The sequence below is a fragment of the Cynoglossus semilaevis genome, chromosome 16 (assembly GCF_000523025.1).
Source record: "Cynoglossus semilaevis isolate Cse_v1.0 chromosome 16, Cse_v1.0, whole genome shotgun sequence".
Classification (NCBI taxonomy): Eukaryota; Metazoa; Chordata; class Actinopteri; order Pleuronectiformes; family Cynoglossidae; genus Cynoglossus; species Cynoglossus semilaevis.
In genome coordinates, this window is record NC_024322.1 from 680,023 (window position 1) to 682,929 (window position 2,907).

The 2,907-nt window shown below is 40.1% G+C and overlaps 1 protein-coding gene across 1 annotated transcript in view; it reads right to left on the reverse strand.

The window, feature by feature from the left end:
- LOC103391545 (titin-like) overlaps positions 1 to 2,907 on the reverse strand; it is a 180,669-nt gene that overhangs the window by 154,842 nt on the left and 22,920 nt on the right. Inside the window, 2 exon segments of the mRNA XM_025063701.1 lie at positions 1,847 to 1,897; positions 2,695 to 2,907. The exon segment at positions 2,695 to 2,907 is cut by the window's right edge and continues 1 nt beyond it. Of these exon segments, the coding sequence (XP_024919469.1) occupies positions 1,847 to 1,897; positions 2,695 to 2,907 (264 nt within the window).

Consider the following 2,907-nt stretch of genomic DNA (forward strand, 5'->3'; position numbering starts at 1 on the left):
GATTGAGCACGCTCAGAAGCAGTTTCCAAATGGCTTGACTTGTTCGTCGGCTCTTTTTCTTTGGACGGAGAGCTAGAGCGGAAGAACACAGTACGTACTAGAGAGCTTTTTGACCGAGTCCTCCCTTTACGGACTTTTGACTTCTTGTCAAATGGAGAACCTACATACCTTAGCTCCACACTGATCTTTCTTTCTCTCCTTCCCTCTGGAAGGCTGTCTATGCTTTCACAGGGTTTGGCTGAGTGTTGAATGAAGCTCAAGTAATTAGCAGAGTGTTCATCCCTCAATGAAACCAAGAGTGATGCAGTTGACTCAGCAGAACCCTCTGTGTTAATGGCCATGGCTTTATAGCTGCCTGAGTCTTTTTCTTTGACACTGCCTATGATAAGGCTGGAGGTGTGCATGTCAGATTTGCTTTCAGTTGAAATCCTACGTCTACCCTCTCTGGGTAGTGATCTGTTGTTATGGAACCAGATAATGTTTGGGGAAGGCCAAGCAACTAATTTACATTTCAACTCAACGTACTCTCCTTCAACAACTGACTGGAACTTAAGTTTCTTGGTAAATGCAGGTTTAGTATTATCTTTACATAAGCTGGTGGAGGTTCTGCTAGAGTAGGTATTGGCTGACAATTTGCTGTTGTCCATTAACACCTCAGCGTCGGAGAAGGCTTCTCTCTGCCGCTTAACAGTGGTGAGTTCAGTGCTGTCCTGTAATGTTCTTTCTTCTTTGTGTTCATGATAGAATTGCTCTGCGAAAAGAAAAGAAAGGGTCAACCAAATCTGCCTCCAGTGGTAAAAATGGGGAAAAGAATATGATTGAATCTTTTATCGAAATATTCAAATACATGCAAAGAGTCACAATGCCAAAAGAAAGTGTCACTCACCATATTTGTTCGAATAAACGCAAGACTTGATTCTGTTTATTAGAAATCTGCAGGAAGTTTTGATCCTTCGTCTGTGGAAATTTCTTCAAAGCATAAATTATTTTATTATAAAATAAAAAATTATAAAAAAAAATGCATATTTCCAAGGTGTGCTGCTAACATTCGCCGTTTTATCTCTTTCTGAGGATTTCTTTGACTTTCATTCTACAACATTCCTTTCCTGACTTGCAGACAGGAGAATAAACGCCCTTTCTAATCTTAGTACTTGGATTAGGTGGAAAGGAAGTACATGATGCCCAAGTCAAATGAGAAGCTAATATTACAACTACTTATCCCAAACTTGGAAATGAAGCTGTAAAATTGGGTGAGAAGGCGTTTATTCGAACTAATACAGTTTGTTATTTAAAACGCAGGCCACAGGAATCACAACCCACTATCTGCAAGCCAGGCTAAGAGATGTTTGGCAGGAGGAAGATATGTATCAGTTCCAGATGCATTGAAGCTCGATATCTTTTAAAGAGTCATTTCTAGCCCAAGAGAGCTTTAAAAGATACACATCCTTTGCTTTTTTTCTGGAAAAGATCAGGTGAACTGTCATGCCAAGGAGAAATGAACTCATGGATGCAAATACGCCAATTAAGGAAGAATACAACATTAAAGCAACATCTTTAACTCTTGTGACAACATGCAACAAAGGACATTTAAAGATCAATTAAAAAAGGGACAGTTTGACATTTTCAGTTACTTATCCTTTTTCTATTCGTAAAGGCTGACCTTTATCTAAATGACACGTACAAAACACATGCATCCTGCTTAATTTCTGCACTTTGTTGACAACATCATAGCTTGGTTTAAAGACAGCAGTTCACAAGAACCCAAATCAAATTGTCCCTTTTTACATCACTCGACAGGAGTCTGGCAAGACTGATTGGCAGAAAGAAAGAGATCATGTGATCCTACCTTTGACTTCTTCCTCAATCTTGGTTTCAATCTGCTCCCTCACTAGAGAGGCTGTAAAGGAGTAGAGAAAGAGGAAAAACTGTCATTCCATTGATCCAGGCAGAGAAATATCCTGAAACCAAAACTTCATCAAACTCATCCTCTTATTTGTCGATGTCTATGAAACACATCCAAACTCATCCTCTTATTTGTCGATGTCAGCAAAAATCAAGACAATGATCTAAAAGACGCACTGGCGTAAAAATGGTTCACCATAAGACATGAAACTTTCAGCAACAGTATAGCCAGGTTTTACTTAACCTGCAAAGACGTTTTGGTGAAAACAAAAAACAATATCAGTGACAAAAGATCAAACAGTGTGTGATTCCAGAAGGATCTACAACAAACAGGCAAGGAGAAAGGAAATGGTGAAGGTCAAAAAAGAGTGAGGGGAAAAAAGTGAACATCCAGACATGAATAAGGAAATGAGGTGGGTTCTTTCTCACAAGCATTGCAGTTAGACAAATGTGGATGATGAATAAGGATGTCCTGGGTTTTAGGTTTTAAAAATCACTCTGGGGTGGATTATGACAGGTGCTCACTGCAGGCCTCCAGACATGACACAACACTAGTCCATCATAGAGTAGTTGAATGGTCATCAAAGGTTTGAGGCGGTCAGGATTGGAACCTTTTGACCTTTCACTACAGAAGCTTTAACTAGTAACTAGACCTCCTAAATAGTGACACCTTTTTTATTATTTGTATTTAGACACACTAGAAGGACAAGGATGTAGATTATGTCGGCCAGACAGGAGATTTAGGTGAAGTCAGTGAGATTCTGGCAGCATTCAACGGATCCAGACCATTACCTTCTACTTCTTTCTCTTTGATGATGGCAAGCGTTGCAAAGCATGTAGCTTCTCCGACATTATTGACTGCCTTACAGGTGTACTGCCCGGCATGCTCTGCATAGGCATCCACAATAATAAGTGTGGCCAAGTTGGTCACCTCGTCAAAGTGGAACACTATGTTTTTGGTCGGAAGGACTGGTTGTGAGTTGTGGAACCAGCTAATCTCCGGCT